General features: G+C 52.9%; 2 protein-coding genes across 5 annotated transcripts in view; both read right to left on the bottom strand.

The window, feature by feature from the left end:
• Window positions 1-1,050: 1,050 nt before the first annotated feature.
• Window positions 1,051-15,141, bottom strand: LOC118006611 (myozenin-3-like). 3 transcript variants are annotated; one of them, XM_034999321.1, is made up of 8 exons: window positions 14,815-15,141; window positions 14,484-14,692; window positions 12,946-13,007; window positions 6,610-6,764; window positions 5,627-5,695; window positions 5,389-5,524; window positions 4,804-4,966; window positions 1,051-1,900 (listed from the first exon to the last, which is right to left on the bottom strand). In XM_034999321.1, the coding sequence occupies exons 3-8, from the start codon at window positions 13,004-13,006 to the stop codon at window positions 1,732-1,734; spliced, it is 753 nt and encodes a 250-aa protein (XP_034855212.1). In that variant the 5' UTR covers window position 13,007; window positions 14,484-14,692; window positions 14,815-15,141; the 3' UTR covers window positions 1,051-1,731. The 3 variants fall into 3 exon arrangements, with proteins under 3 accessions (XP_034855212.1, XP_034855213.1, XP_034855214.1); XM_034999322.1 differs by having other exon boundaries at window positions 14,484-14,636; XM_034999323.1 differs by lacking the exon at window positions 14,484-14,692.
• A 1,516-nt stretch (window positions 15,142-16,657) lies between these two features.
• Window positions 16,658-23,423, bottom strand: part of LOC118006602 (synaptopodin-like) — a 30,381-nt gene continuing 23,615 nt past the window's right edge. For both annotated transcript variants that reach the window (XM_034999312.1, XM_034999313.1), the window contains exon 3: window positions 16,658-19,495. In XM_034999312.1, the coding sequence (XP_034855203.1) occupies window positions 18,827-19,495 (669 nt within the window). In that variant the 3' untranslated portion in view covers window positions 16,658-18,826. The remainder of the gene's footprint in view (window positions 19,496-23,423) is intronic.

Genomic DNA, 23,423 nt, shown 5'->3' with positions numbered 1-23,423 from the left:
TAATGACTGAGGGCTTCTTAAGTATGTGTCCATCACTGTGCTCACAACAGCCCTATCCAGGAGGTTCTGGCCTTGTCCTCGTCTTACAGGTGTAGAGACAGAAAAATGACTTGCTCAAGTTCACACAGCCAGCAGTAGCTGTTAGAGCCCAACCCATCCATTCTGACTTCCCAACCTGCACTTTTCACCCCTAAGCCCGAAGGCAGGACACCATGCTTAGATGGTTCCAGAGTGAGTGGGCATTGGTCTGGCCACCCAGTGCAGTGAAAAGGGACAGCCAGTGGAATTAGACATTCTCATTTTGGCTCTGTACCTGGATAAGCCACTTCCTTTGAGCCTGGATATCCACATCTGTAAAATGGGACAATACCTTTCCCTTAGGGTTGAACTGCAAATAAGAAATAGGATATGTGGAGAATCTACTAGCAGCCCAAGCACTGAGGCACCCAATAAAAAGCAGCCACCACCATCATCATTTTCATTGTCTTCCTCATCACCAGTTGAACTAAGAGGCATTCCTTTCTCTCCTTTTCCTAGTGAAAGGGATATAGCCTTGAATAGCCCTGGTGGAGACTAGGACGAGATTTACCCTGAGGCTTGCACAGGATGGTGAGTGGAAGGAGAAAAGAAAGAAGGGGGCCTTACAGGTACTCCACATTGTACCTGACCTGTAAGGTGCACAGAGGGGTGCCCCTTCATTCCATCCCCATGGCCATCTCCCTAGTCTAGACCTTGTTCCCTGCAGGATTCCTGGCTTCTGGCCTTAGTCCTTGCCACTCTGTGCCCCACATAGCAAGACCCATCACTCCTCAGCTTAAAAACTGCCCCCATCTCCTTAGTAAAGTCCCCCCAGTGCTGGCCCTCACTGACCCCTCTAGCACAGCGCCCTCCTTTTTCCAGAACACACCTCTTCCTGTGCACAATTCCACACTTCGCACATGCCGGTCCACTTGGCAGGAATGCCCTCCCCATCACTCCCTCTGCCCTTGATGGCTCTCCGTCCTCCTCTGGGGTCCCACCCAAAGTCTCTGAGAAGCTTCATGGAATCCCGCCCCAGCCCCAGGGCTAGGGACCCCCTCTTCTGCCTCAAGCCCCCTTTCTTCCTCTGTTGTCAGTCAGTGTGCTGTAGGGAAAAGGAACATGATTTCCTGCTTTACAAATGTGTCTTCCCTACTGTCCTTTGTTCCTCTAGGCCAGGGCCTGGGCGTGTTCGCCACACACTCTCCCTGGGCTGGCAGAGGGTGTCTACACACAGTCGCCACTTAGCAGATGTTTAGAGCTGCGTCTCAATAAAAGGAAAAGCTTTCTGATTATCAGAGTTATCCGTAGGTAGATGGGCTGCTAGTGAGCTCCCTGCCAGGGGAGTGTAAGCTAGAGTCCACAGCAGGGAGGAGCGGAGGCGTGCATGTGAATTCACTGGTGGCTTGGATGTCTAAAGACGCAAACCATGAGCAAGTTTCCCTGGAATCAGCTCGGAGTGTTGGTTACTGATAGAAATTCCCCAGCTCAGGAGATCTGAATGCTGCGAGTCTGGGGCAGGCCCGAAATCCGTGTGCAAAACATCATCCCCAGGAAATTTGGGGACTACTGAACTCTGTGGCCTTCGAGGCCACTTGCAGTAAGGTGTTGTGTGTGAAGACCCTTCAGAAACTGTGACGTGCTGCCCGGAAGTCTTGACTGCAAGATGTTCCCCGAACACCAAGACGGGGGAACTGAATATTCAGGCTGGGGCTACAGCTCCTCGGACTCGGGGAGGTTGCGGACCCAGCCCTGGGCCACTCTGTTGAAGCTGGGTCTGAGACGAAGGAGCTCCAAGCCACTGATGAGCTCCGGGACACAGGGGGTGCCTGCCCTGGGAATGGTCTCTCCCACCAGGGGTCCTCCAAAGGGCACCGGGGTCCTGTGGAGAGAAGAGCAGCAGGAGAGGTGGGCTGTGTGGGAGACCACTGGATGGCAGAGCACTGATATGCGGGTCACCATGTAGGGCCCCCTCCCTGCCTCCCTCTGGGCCTCAGTGTCACCACCTGTACAGCAAGGCTTTGTATTATCCTTAACAGGTTTCTCCAGCTCTGCCCATCCCCCGATCTGCCTCTGGTGGGGATGGCTTGGTGCTTGGGAATAGGAATGAAATTTTCAAAGCTAGAATTGGCTTGTCCTAGGCAAAACTCTAGGTTCCCCTTAAGTAAGCTCCAGAGGCAGAGGAGCTGGAATGGGGTTTTTCCTTCCTCTGCTCATCTCTCCTCAGAACAATATACCCGCAGGCCAGAGAGGGAAGAGGGGTTAGAAAGAGCACCGAGAATCAGGAAATGCAAATGATAACAGAGACATGCCACTTCTCACCTGTAAAACTGGTGAAAAGAAATAATTTGATAATGGGGCAAAGTTGGTGAGATGGTGGGGCAAATTTTCACTCAGATACTGCTGGTTGGAGGGTAAATTATGCTGCTACCTTGGACAACTTGCAGGATCTTTTTAATTTAAAAATGTGCAAACTCTGTGAACCAGCAATTGCACCCGTAAGCATAGGGCTTAGGGGAGCACGTGCATGTACACACAAAGACACGGGTATGAGCAGCGAGTGGTGACAAACCAGAAACAGCCCAGATGTCCATTAGCAGAGACCCAGACAAGACAGATGTACTGTATTCGCATGGTGGAATACCATACAGCCGCTTAAAGGGAATGAAAAGATCTGTGTACAATAAGTAGGATAGATTTCAAAACGTCCAAAAGGCAAGCAAGTTACAGAATGAGATACAAAGTATCAAAACGCACACATACACCCCAAACAGTGCCATCCACTATAGGACTGGAGTTGCTGGGAGAAAATGATCTGAAAACATACACACCAACCTGACCAGTGTTACCTTTGAGAATTTGGGAAGGGAACTGGGATTGGAGGATGCTGAACAAAGGGCTCTCTCTTTATTTGTAGTTGCCTCTCTGTGTGTGTGTGTGTGTGTGTGTGTATAAGAGAATATAAGTATGTTATTTTTAAACTATTTTTTCATCTTAAGAAAACTTAAAAAGCACCGCTCATGTAGTGTTTTCCTCGAAGCCTGGGAGCAGTGGGAATGAGGGCGTGCTTGCCTCTGGGGTAGAAAGGCAGGCCTCAGGCCAGGGCCTGGGCTCCAGCCAGGAGAACGGGTCTGCCTGGACCACCCTGGCTGTGGCGGCAACAGCCAGGCCCTGCGGGAATAGGCTGGGCAATTTCCAAGCTGCACAGGCCTCACGATCCAGCCCTTGACTAGAAGCCCAGAGCCCTGGATCCTTAGCACAGCTTGGCCACTAACACTGCTGCTCACCCCCGCTTTGGCATCAGTTGGCTCTTGGGTCTCAACGGGGGCCTGGGCTTAGGGCCCCCTAAAGCCCTCCTCCAACAGTTGGTAGGAATGTGCTTCGTCCTGTCCTAGCTGCAGCGTGAGATGGATGGGGCCAGCCTGGAAGCCAGCGCTCAGGACTGAATGTCTACCGAGGGTCTGAACTAGCTGGGTGGGTAAGGGCTGAGGGCCCCAGGAGCAGAGAGAACACGGTCTGGCCTGGCAGAAACCCCAGAATGCCTGCCAATGGCTCGTGGCTCCCGTGGTGCCTGTTGGGCACAGTTCTTCCCGTCGGGGCCCTCCCTGGCTATCAGCTGTGTGAGGGAGGTCACCTCTCTTCTGAGCAGTCTCTTCTCAGGGCTGATCGCCCCCGGCTGTCAGACAGTCTCGCATGTGGTCTGAGCAGGTGCCAGAAGAGCTGGACCGTGGCCTCCTCCCGTGGACCCTCGTCTTTCTCACTTAATGCCGCCCAGGCCAGAGGAGCATTTTTCAGAAATCGCATCAGCCTGAGGAAGCCAACTGCAGTTGAAAGGCATCCCCTAGCCCAAGGCCTCCCTCCTGTGCCAGGCTCCTGTCTTGATGCCTGTGATTTGTCTTTGGGCCCCTGGGGCAGAACACTAAATTTATCCCTTTCCAGTTCTCTCTATTAGCTTTTCCAACCATTATTTCAGCCTGCAACTAATACTAGTACGAATACTAATACTAATAGCTACTGTTTATTGAGAGCTTATTACTTACTAGAAACTTTGCCTACGGCTTCTCATGCCACCCTCACAACAGTCTTACAAAGTAGATACTGTAATAGTCTCATTTTACAGATGGGGAAATAGAGGCTCAGAGAGGTTAAGTCACTTGCCCAAGGTCACACAGCGAAGCAAGGAGTCTGCATGTAAGCCCACGTTGAGGCCCCATGCTCTAAATAGTACAAGCCACTCTTCTGCGGCTCTCAACATCTGGCGTCCAACATTTCACTGCCACTCCCCACTTTGATACACCCCAAAGCCATCTCTAGGCCTCTTCCAGACCTTTGAGGAAAGTGAGGAAAAGGCTGAGCTGATCTAGGACTAGTGAGATTGGGGCCCCACCCAGGGAGGAACGTGCGTCAAAGGGATGGCACACAACAGGGAGGAAACAAGAAACCGGGCTCTGGAGTCAGACAAATGCAGACTTGGATCCCACACCCGCTGCTTCCTTGCTTTGTGACCTTGGGCAGGTTGTTGATGTTCCTGAGTGGGTCCCTTCACTCGCAGAATAGGAAAAACTGTAGCACCTCCCTGCCCTGTTGTGTGGAGAAACCAAGATGTGTGGCACATTCACCCATTCATTCCCTGTGCATTTCTTGAGCACCTACTATGGGCCGAGGCAAGAGTGTGGAAGTGCTCAGATAGAGCTTGGCCTGTGAGAGGGCTCAGGAACTGCCACCACGGGCACCTGCACACCCCAGCCATCTCTCCCCAAGCCGCCCCCCCGCCCCCGGCCTTACTTGTTGAAATTTCGATACTGGGCCATGCTGGGGGTGTCACTTCTGCCATCCCTCTGGTAGTCCCGGTAGCTGATGAACTCCTGCCAAGGACAGCGGTAGCCCTTGGGGATGGCTGTGTGGTTGAACTTCTCTGGCGGGACACCCTTCAGTGGCTCGGCATAGCCTGGAGATGGAGCAGGGCTCATGGGGGGCAGGCAGATGGGGGGGCAGCTCGGTTCTTTTCTCCCTCAGCTCCCACTCCTGCCCACCCCACAGATATGGTTGGGGGAGGGAAGCCTGGAGCTGGGATGGGGGGTGTGGGGAGAATATAACGCCAGAGTTGTTCCAGCAAAGGGGACCGATCCTTCCCCATCCCTGGAAGCAAGGAGGACTGGAGCAGGGGAATTGTGAGTTGGGGCGCAGACTCTGGCTCAGTGTGTGACCTTGGGTGCATTGCTGCACCTCTCTGGGCTTGTGTTAGGTCTGTGGAGGGGGATGGGGGATGTAGACCAGACACTCTCTGGGCGCTGGTTCCCGCCCCACAGTGGAGCATGGCCTGGGCTCTGGTCCCCCAGCCCTGGTCCCAGGACCCGGGGAGGCACTCACCGGGTGCCAGGGCGCTGGGGCTGCGGGCACGCACTGTGGGGAAGGCTGCAGAATGGGCGTCCTCGGGGCCCTGGGATGAGGCTGGGAAGATGTGGAGCTCAGAGCGGCAGTTCTGCCCCTCGGGGCCATTGGCAACCTGGGCACAGGGGCGGGTGCTCAGAGGCCATGGACTGCCACACAGAGCTGCCTGGCCCCTTCCCCCAGCTTCCCCTCTTGCGGGGGTTCCCTGCATACTCACCGTCCCCAGCTCTGCTGTTCCTGTCACCTTCGATCCTGTTACCTTCCCCTTGGCACTTCCATCCACGATCTGTGGGGGCAAATAGACCACAGGGAGGCTCAGTGCAGCAAGGGGCCAGGGTTCTCCTTCCAACAAAAAAGGGGGGTGCATAATCTTAGTGCCTACATCCCAGGGATATTGGGGGGATGAATTAATAGCATAGGGTGCTAATCCCAGTTCCTGGAACAGAGCAATGCTCTCTGTATGTTAATTGCTATTCTAATATTGACCTTGGGCAGATAACCATCCCGAGTCTCAGTTTCCTTATCTATAAAATGGGAGTAGTGTTGATAATTTCTAGCTTATAGGGCTCTATGGGCATTAAATGAGATGATACACATGAAGTGCTTGGCTAGCAAAGGTAGGTGTTTTGTTGTCTTTACTATTCTGCATTCTGCCACATCATCGCCTCTTAGTCACCCCCTTTTTAGTCCAGACATTGAGTGGAGTATGAGTGGAATGACCCCAAGTTCATTCCAAGTAACTGAAACTGCCTGCTGACTTTCTGAAGCCTGAGGATAAGCCATTCTTGTCTCTACCAGCAGACTGTTTTCTGGCCTTTAAGTTCTTATAGGGGCAAGAAGAGAGAGTTTTGTGTTTTCTCACTTAGGTCAAGCTCAATGTCTAATCTAAATCCTGCTCACTGCAAAGTCAGCCAAGAGCACTTTTTGTAGGAGCTAGAATCCCTTCACCTACAGCTCGCCGTGCCCATTCCACTTTATGTTTTGTATCTGGGGAGAGATGCCTAAAGAGATACCACTTTTCTAAGATCACAGAGCAAGTCGGGGGCTCAATTTGATGGGAACATCACAGCCTTTCCAGCTGGAGCTAGAGGGATTCCCCAGGGGCCAGATGTCCTCATCTGGCTCACTGTTTGGCTTTAGGCTAACCACTGGCCCTCTCTGGGCCTCAATTCCCCTATAAGCACAATGGGACTAACTCACCACTCGTGGGCTGGCTGCAAACTCAAAGGTGAATCTCTGCACCCGGCGCTGTCTCTTCTGGAAGAGGAGGGATCCTCTGTTGTTTCGCAGCGAGAGCTCCTCCATCATCAAGTCCTGGGGCACGCTCAGCTTCTTGCCCAGGTCCAGCAAAGGGACTGCCCAGAGAGGCCAGAGTGAGCTCTTACCGCCAAACCCTCGGGGCCCTCGGGGCTGCCAGCTTCTAAGGGTGCCCGCCTCCGAGCACTCTCCAGGGTGTAGGAGAATGCCGCTTTCTCCCCACAGCTGCTGACACTGGGTGTCACCATTCTGTGGGATCTTTGCCTACCTGGTGGGCAGAAATGACACCTCCACCTAATTTGCATGTGTTTGTCACTCAGTGAAATTGAACTCCATTTCAGATGTTCTTTGGCCATTTGTATTTATTCCATGAATTTCCTCTGCAGTTCTTTGCCCATAGCGGTAGGAGTCGTGAGAAATGGTCAGATTCTAGATTAATCTTCTAACAGTGAGCCATGGGTGTGAGCCCTGCCACGGGAGGAGGGGAGGCTTTTGGCCTGAGCCACTCCGTCCTCGTCCTGGGAGCAGCCACTCACTGAGATAGGAAGGGCAGGAGGAGGTTGAGATGGGAAAGATCAGGAGCTCAGTGTTAGACATGTGTTCTTTCCATTTTAAAATAGCCTTTTCTTATAAAAATAGCATATATATATGTGCACTGAAGGAATTTAGAAAATACAGATATAAGGGGAAAAGAGAAAAATACCATTTCTATCTCCCAGAGGTTGCTACTTTTAACACCTTAGTGTATATCCGTTCATATCCTTTTCAAAGACTATATATTCCTGTATGAGGGGCGCCTGGGTGGCTCAGTCAGTTAAGTGTCTGACTCCTGATTTCAGCTCAGGTCATGATCTCAGCATCCTGGGGTTGAGCCCCACCAGGAATCTACGCACACCTGGGTGTCCGCTGGAGGATTCTCCCTCTCCCTCTCCCCCTGCTCATGTGCTCGCTCGCTCTCTCTCTTCTAAAATAAAATAAATAAATCTTATAAGAAAAAGACTATATATTCATTGGGGCGCCTGAGTGGCTCAGTTGTTAAGCGTCTGCCTTCGGCTCAGGTCATGATCCCAGGGTTCTGGGATCAAGCCCCGCATCGGGCTCCCTCCTTCACGGGAAGCCTGCTTCTCCCTCTCCCACTCCTCCGGCTTGTGTTTGTTCTCTCGCTGTGTCTCTCTCTGTCAAATAAAATATTTAAAAAATAAAATAAAATAAAATAAAAAAAAGAAAAAGACTATATATTCATGTAAGAGTTTTCAGCCAAAACGAAGTCATAGTTAATACATGCTTTGTGGGTGCCTGGGTGGCTCAGTTGGTTAAGCGACTGCCTTCGGCTCAGGTCATGATCCTGGAGTCCCGGGATCGAGTCCCACGTCGGGCTCCCTGCTCAGCAGGGAGTCTGCCTCTCTCTCTGACCCTCCCCCCTCTCATGCTCTCTATCTCATTCTCTCTCTCAAATAAATAAATAAAATCTTTAAAAAAAAATACATGCTTTGTAACTTGCTTTTTATCAAAGATCTCCACCTGTGCAAGTGGACACATTTTTTGTTTTGTTTTGTTTTATTCAATGCCTAATCCCTATTCAAATTCCCCTAATTGCCTGCAGAACTGGGCATATAAGGTTTGAAGAGCCTTGCAGATGTCTAAGTAGAGAAGCTGAGAAGGAGAGAGCCAGATATGGGAGCCTAGTGCTCATGGGAGAAACTGACCTGAGGTGAAAGTTGGGGCATCGTGAGCTGACAAATGGTGTTTGTTGTTGTTTGATGAAGACCATTACATTTCTTTCTTTTTTCAGAGTTAGGACTCATCGTGATAGCCACATAGAGGGTTTCCAGGGCTGATGGCTGTCCTTAATAGTCTGGAGCCCATCCATATCCTTTGTGTTTCCCCCACTGGCAAAACACCCTCTTTGACACACTTCCCAACAAGGAGAGGCTTTGGGAGGAAAGGGGTGACGGAGGGGTGAGGACACCGGTAGGAAAAGGATAAGTATGGACAGCATGGCCAGAGTTGTCCACCTCTAAAATTGGATACACGGAGGTTCATGTTCCAGCTCTATAAATGGTGTTTAGAGTTGGGAGGCTGGATAAGATCACCAGGGGTGTGAGGGGGAAAGAGATCCAAAGCCTGAGCCCCGGACTGGCTGCTGGCATCCAGACCGAGGAGGTGAGGAACCAGTCACGGAGCCTGGGAAGGGGCGCCCCGTGAGGCAGGAGGAAAGCCAGAGCGTGGTGCCCTGGAAACCAAGGGATAACAGCGTTTCAGGGAAGATGGAGTGCTCACGGAGCCGAAAACTGACCATCCTCTTTAGTGTCGGGGCATTGTTATTGGTCATCTTCATAAAAGTAGTTTCTGTGGAGTGTTTGGGTGTGAAAACTGTATTGGAAAGTGTTAAGAGAAAATGGACAGAGGAGCATTTTAACCACACCTCGAGGAAGCAGTGAACCAAATTGAGAATGTGAGATATTTTATAGGGCAGCTGGCCTGGGTTCTTCAAAGGAGGGAATGACCTGGGAAAAAACCCCAAAACGATAGGGCAGGGCAGGAGTGGGGCTTATAGATTCAGGGAGATTGAAGAGCCGTGGCCACCAGATAAACAGTGGTCCTTCTTGGAGCCTCATTAACACAAACTGGAGAAAGTTGACTGTGGGACTGGTCATTAGGTGGTATTAAATCAAAGTTGCTAATTTTGTTCAGTGTGCTACCGTCTTTGTGGCGTGTAAGGAAATGTCTTCTTTGTTATTTTTGGTGCATCCTGAAGTATGGAGGGGATGAAATGACACGCTCTTTGGGTTTTGCCTTGGACTCCAGGAACAAAAGGAGGGCCATGAGGATTTGCACTCCCTATTTTTGTGTGTTTGGAAGTGAGCTTAATAAAAAGAGAGAGAGAGGAGGTGAGAAAGTATAGACAACAGCTTTGAGAGTTGTGCTCCATAGGACCCAAGCAGCAAGAGAATCAGGAGGTGTTTGTTTTTAAAAGGGAGAAATAAAAGCATGTTTTTTAGCTGATGGGAAATTTTGACAATACAGTAGAGAGGGAAGACTGCCTGGAAGAATGTCCTTGAGCAGGACAGAGGGGAGGGGAGGGGAGGGTGTGGACCGGAAGAGGTCATCCTCCACATGGGGAATGCGGACACAGATGCGAGCACGGGGCCAGGTATGGAGGAGGGAGCTGGCAGAGGTGCTCTTTTGGTTCCTTCACTGTCCTCAGTGCAACAGGAAGCAAGGTCATCAGCTGAGAAGGAGGACAGGGGAGGAGGCATCGGGAGTTTGGGGCCAGAGTTTGCCACCATCGTCTAAGCGAGTCCTATGGGACAGGGAGATGGACGGGGCTGCCAGGCAGCATCTGGGGACCATGCAGGTGCTGTGATTCATTCCAGTCAATGGAATCCAAACAGGCTTTTAAAAAAGGACGCTGATGGTTTTTTAATTCTTTCAGCAAATATAGAGAGAAGACCTCCTACATGTTAGGAATAGAAAGAGATCCATTGTAGGTTAAGAGGGGAAAAAAGTAAGTTTCAGAAGAATCTGTATTCTAAGATCCCACTCATTTATTTAAAAAAGTAAGTACTATATGTTTATGCATGCATTGAAAAATCTGCACGGAGGCATGCCGAATATCAGTAGTGACTATAGGATATAGGAAGAGGAGGGCTGGAAATTGCACTGTTTTTTTTTTTAACAAGAAAAGGTACTGCATACTAAAAGCATGAAAGACTATTTATATCTAAATACATAATAAAAAGTCCCCTGGCATCATATTATCAAATACTACCAGATGAATTGAGCTCAATATTTTTTAAAAAGTTATAGATAAAATCTATTTGATGAAACTTTTCTATTTCTAGGCACTCATTCTTAGGGAGAAAAGTTGAATAAACACACCTGAAGACAGACATACAAGGATGTTGAGTGCACTGAGGTTTCAGATTGTGAAAACCGGGCATCCATGTTGTGGGGGTGCTGCCCAGATGCCCTTCATCAGCGGCTCAGGGTCACAACTGCCCCATTTCTGCAGAGGGCTGCCCTGCTGAGCAGAAGCGTTCATGGCCTCCTCGCTGAAGACAGGGTGAATTCTGTGGAGCCATTCCTGCTCTGGAGCTCCCACGGGATCAGACTGAACCTGGGCTAACAGCTGAGCCCACATCCTTGCTTAGCAATTTCCCCTGCCCTATCCTGCTTCTGTCATTTCCCTCTTCCTGAGGGCGTGACCTCAATCAGTCACTTGTGTTGGTGACCAACCACTTGTGGTTGGTCCTAACGGTCCAACCTGAGATGAACCTTCCTGACCACCAATATGGTGTGTGTGTGTATCAATATACTTAATATATTACATGCTGGGGGAGCAGGGGGAGGGGCGGAGAGATACATCATACCAGGATGGAAAGAAGTCTGTGGTAGGCTGCTAAATGAAAAAAAAAGCAAGCTGAAGAACACAGCGTAGAGTACTTAGCCCACATATATATGGGTTTTTATAAATATGTTTATATATGAACGGAAGATGACTTTACACAAATATGTTAATAGTGGTTATCTCCAGATGGTCCCATTATGAGGAACTTTCACTTTCAAAGTCATTCATGTCTGTTTTGTCTGAATATCTTATAAAAGGGATGTATTATTTGTACAACCGTGTAGTAAAGAAGTAGCTCTGGAGACAAAGAGATCTGGAGTCCAATCTCAGCTCTACCAACAATTAGCTATGTGACCACCGAGCTCCTCTGAACCTCGGCTTTCTCGTCAACAAAACAGGGGCAACAATATCTAACTTAGAGAGTTGTTGTGAGGGTTATATAACATAAAGCACAGAAGCTCTTAGCACAGGATCTGACACCGATTAAGTACATAATAATGGTGTTTGTATTATTATTACAGTGGCTGTCTTTTCATGGTAAGACCATGAGAGTTTTTTTCTTTCTACTTTTCTTTAGTTTCAAAACTGTCTTGAGTTAATATCCTAGCAACAGCCAACAATTTATGTATTTCCAGTCTGGCATAAATGATATGTGCCCACATTTGGGGGACTGTAATTAATTAATTACTTAGCCAAGGGAAAAGAGAATGCATTGCCTGGTTCTTCTAGTTAGAGCATCAATATCTCACCAAGTTGTTGTATGTTAGCACCCAAAATCATGAAATTAAAAAAAAAAAAGAAACTTGACATCCACAAAAGGCGGCAAGAACACACAAAATAGGTTAGCACCACTCCCATATAAAGTCATACAAGAGGGTAAAATACTTAGAAGCTGCATGGGGCAAAACCTCAGTGGTGTCCTTACGGGATGGTTTGTCAGAGCTCGGGTCAGGGTCCATGTGCTCCAGAATCCCCCGGGGCACTTATCTCAAAGGCACATGTCCGGCCCCCTCTCCAGGTCCACTGAATTAGGATCCTGGGGGTGGAAGCTGGGAATCTGCATTTTTAGCCAACAGCACCTCTCACTATCATTTGCACTATAGGATGAGAGCCCTGACCTAGTTGAATTTGTTTTTAAAATACTTGAAATCCCCATTTCAAGTCTGAGTGGCTCAGTCAGTTAAGCGTCTGCCTTCAGCTCAGGTCATAATCTCGAGGTCCTGGGATCGAGCCCCACTCGGGCTCCACACTCAGTGGGGAATCTGCTTCTCCCTCTCCTTCTGTGTGCACACTCATTCTATCACCCTCTCAAATAAATAAATAACATCTTTTTTAAAAATAAAATACTTGCAATGCTCTGAAGTAGGCCAAATTAACAGACTCCAAAATTATGCCGAGAGTTCTGGAGGAGGTCTTATATGGTGATAAACATGTATTTTAGCTGATTTCTTCATTGGGTGAGCCTACTTTTAAGTGAAATGGTCTGAGTCACACTGGGGAGTCTGCTCTGGCCAGCCTGTCCCCACTCCCCCCCGACAATTGTCTCCTGCCACGGGGGCTCTGGGAGACCCACAGTGACAGGAAGCAAGGGCAAGTGTGGGAGGGAGCTTGAGGCCAGTTAGGGCTGGAACTGGGACCAGAGCCCTCAGTATTCAATCTGGGGCTGAGGTAAGGACTTAGTTAGGCCCAGGGCCCAGTGTAAGGCATTCAGTCTCAGCCTCTGGGTGTGTGGGCATCAGGGCAAGGCCCCTCGCAATCCTTCGGGAAGTGACCCAACCCAAGTGGCAGATTCCACAATGCTCCCTCAGGGCTGGCCTGGAACTCACACCTGTTTGCCCAGGCCTCAGGCCAACAGGCCCGAGTGGCTACACTTTGGGACCAGGAAAGGATGGGGTCTGAGGACCGCACAAGGGCTGAGTCCACCTTACCTGGTCCAGTGAGGTCCCCCATGGCAGCCATCACTGGCCCCTTCTGCTCCTCAGGGATCATCCTGTGGAAGAGAGATGCCTGCAAATAGCCAGCCCCCCTTCATCCCTCCCCAGATGTCCTCCCAGTCCCTGGTCCACCCAGCCTCAGCCCTGAACTGCCTTGGCCCACCCCAGTCTCAAGGAAGGGCTCTGAGCTGGACAGGGCTTTGGGGTCTCTTTGTACAGAGGAGGAGACTGAGGTCCAGGGAAGGCAAGGGAGGTGCTAGAAGCCACACAAATCTGCTTCCCATGTTGCCAGGGAGGCACTCTTTCTTCAGGGGGCAATCTCTGGGACACGGGGGGTAAGGGGGGTGGGGGTCTCAGACGACCGTCATCTGCTCACGCAGATGAACTCTAATCAGAGGCTGAAGGAGGTTTAAGTCAGGGAGAGGGGGATATGGATGGGTTGTTAGCCTGGGGCTACACTGGGGTCTAGGAGGCTGATCCTGTCCTTCTGTCCCCAGTACTTGGCTCTGAGGCTTGAGGGCACAGGCTGGTCCAAGGAGGCCGAGAGACCCATCACCCCCTTCCCTATGCCCCATTCCCCAGCTGACTTGCAGGGTGCTCTCCTTCACCCTTCTCTACCTCCCCTTTTATCCCCCCTCCCCATTTGCACCCCACGGCACTTTCCAGCGATCTTGGAAGGGATTTACAAACAAAATGAGGTCCAGAGCCCCAGAGAATCCCTGTAGGTTCCAAATCCAGATTCCCTAACTTGCCCCCAGGAGAGAAGGCGGAGCTCTTGAGTCTCCTTACAGACTACCCCTGTGTTTTGCTTCCAGGTTTTCCGACACTCCTTCCTTTAGAAAAAACAGCCCACCTCCATCTATAGCCCACACCCACACATGGCCCCGCGTCAGTGGGCACTGAGATGGGCAACCTGGAGTCTAGTCCATGTCCTTGACTTACTCTGTAACTGTGAGCAAGTAGCTCTCCCGCTTTGTGCCTCAGTTCCTCTCATGTGTCTCTGTTACATAAGGAGGTTGGGCCCCATCATGGGCTCCACAGATGGGCTTCAGGGCATCCACAGTCCCCCACCCGGCAAACCGTATCAGATCTGAGCATGTCTGCTCTCATTTGGGATGAGGGCCATGAATTGACGGAGAATGCTCCAACTGTGACCACTCAGGAGTCCACAGTGCATGGGTCTGTTCCGTGATAAACACTCCCCTTACAGACATGTACAGACATTGGGAAGGGCTCTCATCTTACGGACAGGGGCCCTGCTTCCCTCTGCAGCCTAAAGACCTTGAAATCCTATGCAGAGCCATTACCTCTGCCCACCTTGAATCCCAGCCACCCCTTCCCATTTAACCGAGAGTGACCTAGAGCTTAGAATCCCTCCCATCCCAAATCAGGCACCTGGCTTCCTTGAGGCCCCATGCTCCCCAGACCCTTGGCAGGGCCCTTCCTCTGCTTGGGGGCTGGGGCTCTGGCAGCTGGCTCATCTCCTCGGCCCCCACCCCATAGCTCCTCAAGCTCCCCTAGGATCCTGGTACCTGAGTGGCAGGACCACAGTGTGCAGGAGGGAGTGTCAGACCCTCAAAATTAACACCTCTGTCGGGAAGCTGAGAGCAGGGTAGTCGTGTAGGTGCTAGTGGTCCTTGGTCCAGTCTGAGCGGGTGCGTCCTTGCAGCCAGCTCTGGCCTCAGCTGACAAGAATCAAGAATCTTTCCTGCTTTGTCGTGGCTCACAGCCTTATTTTGGGCTGCAACAGGATCCAGGGACAGATGCTAAAAGCACCAGGCCCCAGGGAAGACAGGTGCCCCGGCAGCAGGCCCTTGCAGACAGAAGGGCTTACACACACACACACACACACACACAAGTCACCTGGAAATGCCGAGGGTCAGTTGCCAGTCACTTGAGCTTGCCGATTGTATCCTTAGTGCCTAAAACGGGGCCTGATAGGAATTCAATAGATATTTGTTGAATGAATGAATGGATGGATGCATGAATCAGTGAATTTTCCCCTGATATCCTTGTTTGGCTTATTCATTTCTTCTTTCCTCTTTTCTTTCCTGCCTTTCTTCCTTCTGCTCCCTCTCTCCCTCCCTTCCTCCACCTTCTCACACCGTCTGAGTCTCTATGGACAGAAGATAAATAAGGCAGGGCTCTGTCCTCAAGGAGCTCAGCCAGGCCCAAGTCAGACCCGTAAATAAGCCTTTGCGATGCATGATGGGAAATACTCTGGGCGTACCCAGGGGAGGGTGCCACCAGCTCTGCCTGGGGGTGGGGTGGGGGACGGGGAAGGCGCTTCCCAGAGGAGACATTTGATCTGGGCCTGGAAGGCTAGTAGGAGTTCACTGGGCAGAGAGGCATAGGCCTTGCGGGCAGAGGCCACGTTGGGTTTAACAGTGCCAGGGGTCCGCAAGCAGAGCCAGAACTTGCCCGCAGAGCTGAGAGATGGGGCCGGACAGGTGAGCCAGATCACAGCAGGCTCTCCCAGAGGGACGTATGCTTTAGAAAGGACTGTTGAAGCGTTTAAAGCGGTAGAATGGAGGGGTCACGTTGGCATTTTTCAAATATATCTCTGGGCTGCCAGGTGAAAAATGAGTTGGAGGGGGCCAGACTGGAGGCAGGAAGATTTGCTGGGTCAGGTGAGAGATGGAGAGCCCGCACAGGGGCAGGGGTAGAGGCCATGGAGAGCATGGAGAGGAGGAGGACCCGAGCAGCAGTAGCGGGGGGCTCACCAGGTCCTGCTCTGAGATTGGATGTGGGGAGTTCGGGGAAGGCCACTGTGCCCTGAGTGACTGAGGAAGGTAAAGGCGGAACAGCTTGGGGCGGGCACGGCTACTCAGCTCAGTTTGGAATGAACTTGATTTGCGGTGTCAGGGATGGGAATCACCAGTAGGCAGGGGGACGTTGTGCTCAGGAGGGGTTCTGGCTGGAGATAAAGACTGGGTCACTTGCAGGGAAGGGTGGGCTGGCAAGGACGCGCTGGGTCCAGGGCGGGCAGTACCTGTTCCCGTGTGCAGGGACAGAATGTCCAAGGGCGGGTTTCTGACATGCCCTTAGGAAGGAGCCGGGGCTCTGAGGACTCCAGGAGCTCCACGTTCTGCCCCTTAGGTTCCTGCCCCCAGCCTCTGCTGGGCCTGCGCTTTCAGAGAGGAAGGTGAGGGGTGTTCCCAAGGCAGGCTTGGCCTCACCTGGGAGTGGGGCCACAGTCCCCTTCTCTGGACAAAGGACACCGCCACCAGGTGAGGAGCACTCCTGATAGCCTGGGTCCCGAGCTCACTAGGGTTACCTGGACTCAGATGGGACCCTTATAGGGGCTTCTCCTGCTGCATGGAGCCCCAACCTGCCATGAGGAACCCGCCCCACAGCCCTGGGCCCTGACCCAGCTTGGCCCTACCTGCCCCAGTGATAGTGGCCTGTGGTGAGGGGCAATACCACCTCGCCCAGCTCACTCTGCACAGATAGGGAAGCTGAGGCTGGCTAAGCAGGGAGCTTACTCAGGGTCACCCAGCTGGTAGGAGACAGGATTAGGACCTCAACCCTGGGACCTCATCTATGGCCTGGAGTTGTCCCATTGTTCCCCGTCTCTCTCCATGGTTGCTACGCCCCAAGCTCCCATCCCACCTGTGTCAAACATTCTCGTCCCCGCAGAATCCCTCGGACTGTTCCATGGGGAGAAGGGAGGGGCTTTAGACGAAGCTTTTGAAAATGACACAGGAGGCAGAAGTATGCAGGAAGCATTTATTGAGGGCCAGAGATGAATTCTGCAGGAGGCAAGAGGCAGAACACAGGCAGTCTCTAGTGGGCTAGAGGGGAGGATGGGGGGAGAAGACAGTGACAGGAACAGCCAGGCAGAAACGCAGCTTTCCAGGGCTGCCTTCTGCTGGCTCTTTGGGGAAATGCAAGCAGAAGTGGATTTTCTATGGCACTGCATCAACCAGTGGCCTGAGAGCGTCTCTTCTGTGAAAGGGGCCCTTAGCCCCAGTCTCCCGTGCTACAAAGGAACCCTGAAGCAGATGGGGACTTCATCATCGACCATCATCGACCAAGCAGGAATACTCCCTTATCTTCCCTCTGTCAGGGCCTGTGTTCCCAATCCTTTGGCCCTAGGCACCCTCTGGGATCACTCCTTAATTTCAAAGACCCCCATCTGACTCTCTCCCACCCCGACCCCAGCTTTCCCTAGCCTTCTGTGGGGGTTTCAGGTCTAACATCACCTGATGTTACCCACCTGGGTGGGTAAGTCTACCCCTAACCCCAAATCACACTCAGTCCCTCACCGTTAGCAACATCCTGGTATCCTTTCTCTTAATCTTTTATCCTACATCTCTTTGATCCTCAGTCAAGTCCAGTGCCCCATCCCCACCCTCCTCTGTGCTTAGTATCCTGAAGCTGGTATTCTGAACCTCTAGAGGGCACCACCAGCCAACTTTGGAAGCTATAGAATTTAGCCGCATTCTTCCCATGTCCCTCCTGGGGATTGGAATGAGAACCACCCAGGTCTAAGGGACAGGCCAGAGTCTGCAGCCAGGCTCCTCAAGGTCACTGGGCACCAGGCACTAGCTAGGCCAGAGTGTAACAGGAAAGAGATGGGGCAGAACAGTGCCCACTCATCTGGGCATGATATGGATACTGAGGCCTAAAACTGAAGCATGGGGTATTTCCCAAGGAGCCAGAAACACAGGCGGACTAGTCTAACCCCTCCCTCACCCACCCATGCTCATCTGCCCCCAAATTCTGCCCAATCAGTCCTCCACCACCAACTGCCTCCCTTCCTAACCCCATGCAATGCATTTCAGGACTGGAAGAGCCCTCAGAGGTCATCTGAGCCAATCCACTTCCTACTAGAATCTCCTCTATGCATCCTGGCTACTGCTTGAATACCTCCCATAACAAGGAACTCTTGCCTCCCCTTTTCCAAGTGGCCAACCTCAAACTCAGGGCCATTAGGTAAAGTCACAGGCGAGCAGATAGCTCCATATCAACTCTTCTCCCCCCAGCTCAGCGTTGAGCCTGGAACCTGCCATGAAAGGGCTGAGAAGAGATAGATGGGTTGGAGGCACCTACAGCATTCCTGGAGGCCCAAGTCCTGGGGCCGGGGCCATAAGTCATCACCTTCCAGCTTTCCCCTCTGGCGGCAGATAAGCGGCCCTGACACCCTAAGCCAGAGCTGGAAAAGCGTGAGAGGGACCTGGGAGGAGGAATCTTTCCACCTCTTGTCTCCCGAGGGGCCAGCAGGGCACCTTGAGCTGGCCTGGGAGACCTCTCTAAAGGTCACCATGGTAAAAATAGAGCTTGTCTGGGAAGGGGTGGCAAGCAGCTGCTCCTGCCTGGGACTTGGTGCCAGGGAGGCAGGCGGTCAAGCCAGGGCCCAGGCAGGGGACTGAGGCCTAGGATCTTGTGAACACACCCCTCATTTGCCAGACTCCAGAGAGCAGAGCCAGGAAGGGAGGGAGGACTGTGGAACCCTGAACCAGAGCGAGTCTAGGGGTCCATACACACAATACCCTGACTCTTTCAGGGCAGGTGTGTGTGGGTGCGTGTGTGCGTGTGTGTATTGATGGGGAGGGGAGGGGAAATTTAGACCTGTGAAGATGGCCTTGCTCCAAGTCTTATTAAACGGATGGGAAGGCTGAGGGTCGGACAGAGGAAGGGTCTTGCCCAGGGCCACACAATGACTGAATGAAAGAATAAGGGCTAGAACCCAAGCTTGGATCACTACCCCAGCCCCAAGCCCAGAGCACGCCTCCCCTTACCCCTTGTCCAAAGTGGCCAGACCTCACCGCCCCCCCTCCCCCGGACGTGGTGCTGGGATCTACCAAGCCCCACAACTCTTCTTCTGGCTCAGCCCTCCCGGGGTGGGGACGGAGCGGGAGCGGGCGAGGCTTTAGGTGGTGCAGGAGGCCTCGGCGGGGAGGCTGCCACGCTTGAGCCTCAGGCTGCCGTTCCACCCGCGGGGACAGATGTTGTAGCCGAGGATGCCGGGCGACTTAGCCCCGGAGTCCTCGGAGTCGAGGGACACGTCGGAGTCCGTGGGCGACCGGCGGTAGGCGAAGGGCCTGGGCGTCGCGGGCAGCGGGCTCCGGGGGCTGGCGCAGGGCGAGGGGCCGGCGGGCAGCGGGCTCCGCGGGATCGGGGCGAACGTGGCCCCGGGGGCGGCGGCGGCGGCGGGGCCGGGCCGGGAGGGCTGCGGCGAGCGCAGGCGCGGCGGCGGCGGCGGCGGCCCGGGCGGGGAGAAGGGCCGCAGGCTCTCGGCGCCCGCCGGCCGCGGGGAGGCGCTCTTGCGCCGGGCGGCGTTGATGATGTTTCGCGCCAGGAGGGCCTGCAGCTGACGGCTGGGAGGCCGCGCCTCGGCCTCGGGTCGCAGCGGGGATACGGAGCGCTCGCTCCACGAGGGAGACATGGGCGGCGGCGGCGGGAGCGGCGGGGGGCTGCTCATGCTGCTCCCCCGGCCCGGCTCCCACGGCCCCGGGCTCACCCAGCCGTCCAGGCTGCTGGGGGGCCGGGAGGCGCCCGGCGTCCAGGGCGGGGAGGTGGGCAGGCTCTCCCGGCGGTCCTGGGGAGAGAGCACAGAGGGCGGGGCAGGCGTTAGTGCTGGGGTCCTCCAGCCCGGGGCTCCGGGAGGCACTGGTCTGCTTTGTCCACCCGACTCAGCGAAGTATTGCCTGCGGTAAAACGCAGGGCGCCCCAGCTCTCAGCCCCCATCCTCGGATCAGCCCGAGCTGCCTGCTCCTGAGCTTAACAGGGAGGCAGGTGACTAGTGGTTAAGAACGCTCGCTTCGGGGAGAGCCGGCTGCTTACTGAACGAACTTGGGCAAGTTGTTGCAGCAACGGAAGCCTCTGGGCTTCAGTTTCCTCCTCTGTGAAATGGGGGTGTAATAGCAGCACCTACTCTTTGGGGGCTGTTGTGAGGATTAAATGAGATGACTCATGTAGAAGAACATTACGTGGATTGAAAGATTCCCTGGAGGAGAGTGGGTGCTCAGTAGATGTTAGTTACCATAAAGAAATACTGGAAGGATACACATGAAACTAGCCGAAGTGGGTCGCTGTTAGGAAATGGGGCCAACAGGGCAAGGTATGCAGCCACAGGAGTGGGAATGAAGCTTTCATGTATTAGTTTTTATATTAGTTTAGGTTTTTGAAAGATATGGACGTATTATCTATTTTAAAAATTTTAAACGAGGGGTCCCTGGGTGGCTCAGTCGGGTTGGCGTCTGCCTTCGGCTCAGGTCATGATCCTGGGGTCCTGGGATCCAGCCCAGTGTGGGGCTCCCTGCTCAGCAGGGAACCTGCTTCTCTTTCTCCCTCTGCTGCTCCCCCTGCTTGTGCTCCCTCTCTCTCTCTCAATAAATAAAATCTTTAAAAATAAATAAATAAAAATGTAAAACGATAATATTGATCATTATTATGAAGCACTTCGGGAAAGGCCCTCTTAGCCCCAACCCCCTTGCCATGTTGCCACGGTCACCTCCTAATTTTTGCTTGCATACCCTGAGCAGAGAGGAAGTTCCCACTGACAGGTGGGCACACAGAAGGAAGTTGGGTCCTTGTGCCTTAGGCAGCACACTCTCCGGACTGGACCTCTCGCCAGCAGGGGGTAGGGAGTGTGGCTTCGGTCAAGCCAAGTTGGTGAACGTCGCCGAGGTGATAAAGCACTGCTCTGCTCTACACTACTGTACCTGTTTCCTACCTATTTAGGGATTTTCCAGTCCACAAATTTCCGTGTCATCCTTTATGTCTCATTAGATCCTCACAACACACTGATGAGGTAGCTGGCATTATCACACCCATTTTACAAGGATGAACATGAAGTTCAGAGGTGTAAATAACTATCTGGTGTGTTCTACCCCACCAGGATGTGTGTGTGTGTGTGTGTGTGTGTGTGAGACTACCTCCTGCTCAAGGGCTACACCATGCTAAAGCAGTGTGGAGAACTGGTTTGAAAGTGCAGGGCTTGGGAATCATGGCCAGCCTGTATCTGCTAAACCGCCCAACTCTTCATCCAATCAGATCCCAGCAGTAAACCAGTCCACTCAGCCTTCAATTCAATACAGATTCACCAGCAGTCATTCCTCAGAGTCCAGAACTAGCCGGTCCATTCAGCGTCTTCTACCTAATCAACATCTAGAACCATTCATGAGATCCGTTCTTTCATCCAATCAGTAATCAGCCACAGTCAAGCCAGTCTGCCTCTCATCCAATGAGAATCTGATTTCTCCCAATCAAAAGGAAGTAGCAAAGTGTTATGTTTTCTCCCTACAAGGCAGCTAGCTACTAGATGAGCTGACTCAGAATGGGGTCCCTTAAACAGCAGTCCGGATAGGAGATTTTTCATGGGATGGTAATGCTGGAGGGACCCCTAGGGGCCTCCTGGGGACATCCAAGACCCCAATCATCCATTTGAAAAGTTAAAGCTCAGCATAGGATCCACCCCTTTCACTCCAGGATCAGAACTGTGTCTATGTGAGCCAGAGACCCTGGGAGCTACTCTGTGACACATCCCAGGAAGCTTTCAGTCAGCCCAGCTGTGGGAAATGGGGGCAAGAGTTCATGATCCCAGCCCATCAACAAGCATGGGCACACAAGGACCCGGGCTCTGCAGCCAGGAAAATGGCAGGCTGGGGCAGGAAGCGTTATGATACCTGTCTGAAATCTCTAAGGGTTATCTCTGCCCTTGGTGGCCACGAGGGGAAGGCTAGGGCCAGCCAGTTCCCAAGCCTGGGGTGGAATGTTAGGCAGTGGTAAGCAGTTCCTCATCATTTGGAGGTGGGCCAGAGCGTGACCTCATCGGAACTGCCATGTCTGGGTACTGACTCTGTGTGCAGTGAGGGAGGTGGGGTGCACAGTACAAAAAAGCTGTGAGAAATCAGGACTGTTCACTTTCTGACAAAGCTCTTAATGTCTTATATAAGCCAGAACTCCCTGGCAATGCACATGGGTGAAAATTCAGAAAGCAGCACCCACTTACCCCAGCACCAGCCCCATTGCAGGGCACGTGCGTGGGGTGAAGGCTTGGGCAGAACAGTCAGACAGGAACTGTCAAAGACCAAACGGAGCTAGCTCCCAGATGGCCTTCTGCAACCCTTCCCTTGTAGGGAAGAGAAACTGAGGCCCAGAGGTGAGAAGGGGTTGTCTAAGGTCACACAAGGAGTCAGGTGCAGATCTGGGACTACATCCCACTTGTGACACTTGATGGCAGTTTGTTCCTCTCCACCAGGGGCAGAAACTCTTTTCAGGAGCCCGGAGGTGACGAATATGGGAAATTGCCGGATGAAGATAACAGGGAGAGGGGGAGGGGGGCCTGAGGGAACCAGAAAGTATATGCTCTGGCTGAAGAGGCATTTACATTCCACTTTTAAAGAATTCAAACAAACCCGGACTGTAAGGGGCTGTGGGTTTTCCCCATGCTCTCTAGCCTTTTTGGCCAAACTCTGGAAGAAGGAGAAAACAGAAGAAGGATTTACGCAGGATTATGGATGGTTTCCTACGTGCTGGCCCAAGGAAGAGCGAGGGCAGCCCTCACTTCCAGGCCACCACATCCCTGTACCCACGGCAGATCCAGACGCACAGAGGTCGCAAACAGCACGCAGGGACACGCCACACGTTCACACACAGTAACGGAGTTGTCCTCCCCCACTTCCCAGGCCAGAATCAGCAAGGAAGGCGGGGGAGAGCCTGGACCACCAACCAGGGAGCGAGGAAGAAAGAAAAAAGCAAGACAGATTTGAGGCTGAGTGTATTGAGAACAGGAGAGAAAACAAAGTTGGAGGACGAGTTCGGCCAGCCTGGCCACAGGAGCTGCAGGATGGAGGGTGGGCTCTTCTGTTGCTGGCCCTCAGGGGTCGAAGGGATCAGAGGTCTGGGGCAGGGGCCTCACTCTGTCCTGGGAGGGGCCTGGCATGAAGAAGCTGAGCTCACTTACGACTCCCCCACGCATGCCCCCAAGTTCCGGGCAGAATGAACTCACTAGGAAGGCACCCCCCGTTCCCATGGAGACGAGCCCAGAGCTCACGAAAACTGCAGGCTCAGCCCAGCATGGGCACCGCCTCCACCACCCCTCGCCCCGCTGGGGAGCCCAGAAATAGGGCTGGGGAAGAGAAAGTGGGTGGTGCTCGGCCCCCAGCCTTGGGAAGCTTCCATCTGAATTCTGCCTCTTGCGTCTGTATCCTCTCACACTCCCCCCCCCCCCAAGCCTGGTTTGGGGGCTGCATCACATCACACATGTCAGAGGTGGTGAGGATCTCACACCACCTGACTCAACACCCTCACTGTATGGGGAAACTGAGAACCAAGGATACACATGGAATTAATCTGTTGGAATCCAGATCTCTTAAATCCCAGGCTCTTGCTCCAAACCTAAAGGTCTCCTCCTCTGTCCCACCAAGCTGCTGTGCTCCTGCCCTGGCTTCCTATGCGTCTACGGTCTCCAGGCCCTCCCGGCCTGCAGCCTCCCAGCCTGGGCTTCTGAGCCCCTGGCCTCC

Source organism: Mirounga leonina, unplaced genomic scaffold (assembly GCF_011800145.1).
Source record: "Mirounga leonina isolate KUSES-001 unplaced genomic scaffold, KU_Mleo_1.0 Mir_98, whole genome shotgun sequence".
NCBI lineage: Eukaryota > Metazoa > Chordata > Mammalia > Carnivora > Phocidae > Mirounga > Mirounga leonina.
The sequence above is the reverse complement of the archived record's forward strand: the minus strand, read 5'-3'. Positions and strand labels throughout refer to the sequence as shown.

Excerpts from the sequence above, each read along its gene's own strand:
- LOC118006611 (XM_034999321.1), bottom strand. The coding sequence starts at position 13,006 with ATGATCCCTGAGGAGCAGAAGGGGCCAGTGATGGCTGCCATGGGGGAC. Across the intron at positions 5,525-5,626 it reads GAACAGCAGAGCTGGGGACG|GTTGCCAATGGCCCCGAGGG; the intron begins GTGAGTATGCAG and ends CCCTGTGCCCAG. Across the intron at positions 1,901-4,803 it reads CAGTATCGAAATTTCAACAA|GACCCCGGTGCCCTTTGGAG; the intron begins GTAAGGCCGGGG and ends TTCTCTCCACAG.